The sequence below is a fragment of the Charadrius vociferus genome, unplaced genomic scaffold (assembly GCF_000708025.1).
Source record: "Charadrius vociferus isolate BGI_N301 unplaced genomic scaffold, ASM70802v2 scaffold180, whole genome shotgun sequence".
NCBI lineage: Eukaryota > Metazoa > Chordata > Aves > Charadriiformes > Charadriidae > Charadrius > Charadrius vociferus.
In genome coordinates, this window is record NW_009646412.1 from 739,419 (window position 1) to 740,363 (window position 945).

General features: G+C 47.0%; 1 protein-coding gene across 1 annotated transcript in view; it reads right to left on the bottom strand.

Annotated features, from left to right (window-relative positions):
* The window catches only part of FGF14 (fibroblast growth factor 14), a 418,197-nt gene extending 417,651 nt beyond the window's left edge, over positions 1-546 (bottom strand). Inside the window, exon 1 of the mRNA XM_009880469.1 lies at positions 323-546. Coding sequence (XP_009878771.1) covers positions 323-530 — 208 coding nt within the window. The 5' untranslated portion in view covers positions 531-546. The remainder of the gene's footprint in view (positions 1-322) is intronic.
* Between the last annotated feature and the right edge of the window lie 399 nt (positions 547-945).

A 945-nucleotide genomic window follows, 5' to 3' on the forward strand; every position in this document is an offset into this window, starting at 1 on the left:
GGGGTGGGGGGCTCTACCGGCTTCCCCTCAAAAGGGGTAGCGATATAAAAGTTTCCTCCTTGCAAATAGCACATAGAAACTAGGAGATGCAGCCTGGGCTCGGGTCGCCTTTGACATTTTTTTTTTTTTCTTTTCTGTGGTGACAGTGGCTGAAGCTAATGCAAACCGCTCCTTGCTTATTCATACACGTATGCACATGCATGTCCGTGTTGGCCTCGTTACATTTCCCCCTTCTCCCCTCAGCAGGATTGCAGATCTACCTCGGCGAGCAACAGACAGGGTAGCATAAAAGAAAAACAACGCAGTGCAATGGATTGCTTACCAGTTTGGTTCTTGTTTTTCTTAAGACTCTTGCCACAAAGACACTGCAGCATATGCGATCCTTTGCTGAAAATGTTCCAAAGAAACCACATTGATTTGGGCGAAAAGCAATCCAGCAGCTTATACACCCTGAGAAAGAAGAGATCCTTGTGGTTGCATAATAATAAATTGAGACCAGTTCTCCTGAAGAGGGGCACCAGTTTTATCATAGAAAAAATGATTATATTCCGATCTTCTCCCAGTTTTTTTTCCTCACGTGGTGTATTTCTTTGAGACTTTTCAACGGATGCTTTTTTTTCAGCCAGGCTGAACGGTTATTCCCCCTAGATCAACATTGGATTATAACCAAAAGCGCGGAGAGAAGAGAAGAAGAAATCCCTTTTTTTTTTTCAGCATGAAGCCCAACGAAAAGTAAGGTAGTGAAATCCCAGCCGAGGCCAAAACCTCATCAGAGACACCGGCAAGACGCGGCGGAGAGATCCCCAGAGAGAAAACCATAGCCTGGTACACTTGACTGCTTAGGAGGATGGGTGGATCTGCAGAACAAAAGCCACGGCAGGATCCATCCTACTGAACGACTGCCATTGTGCAGCCCCCGCGGCGGCACAGCGCACCACCGGCACC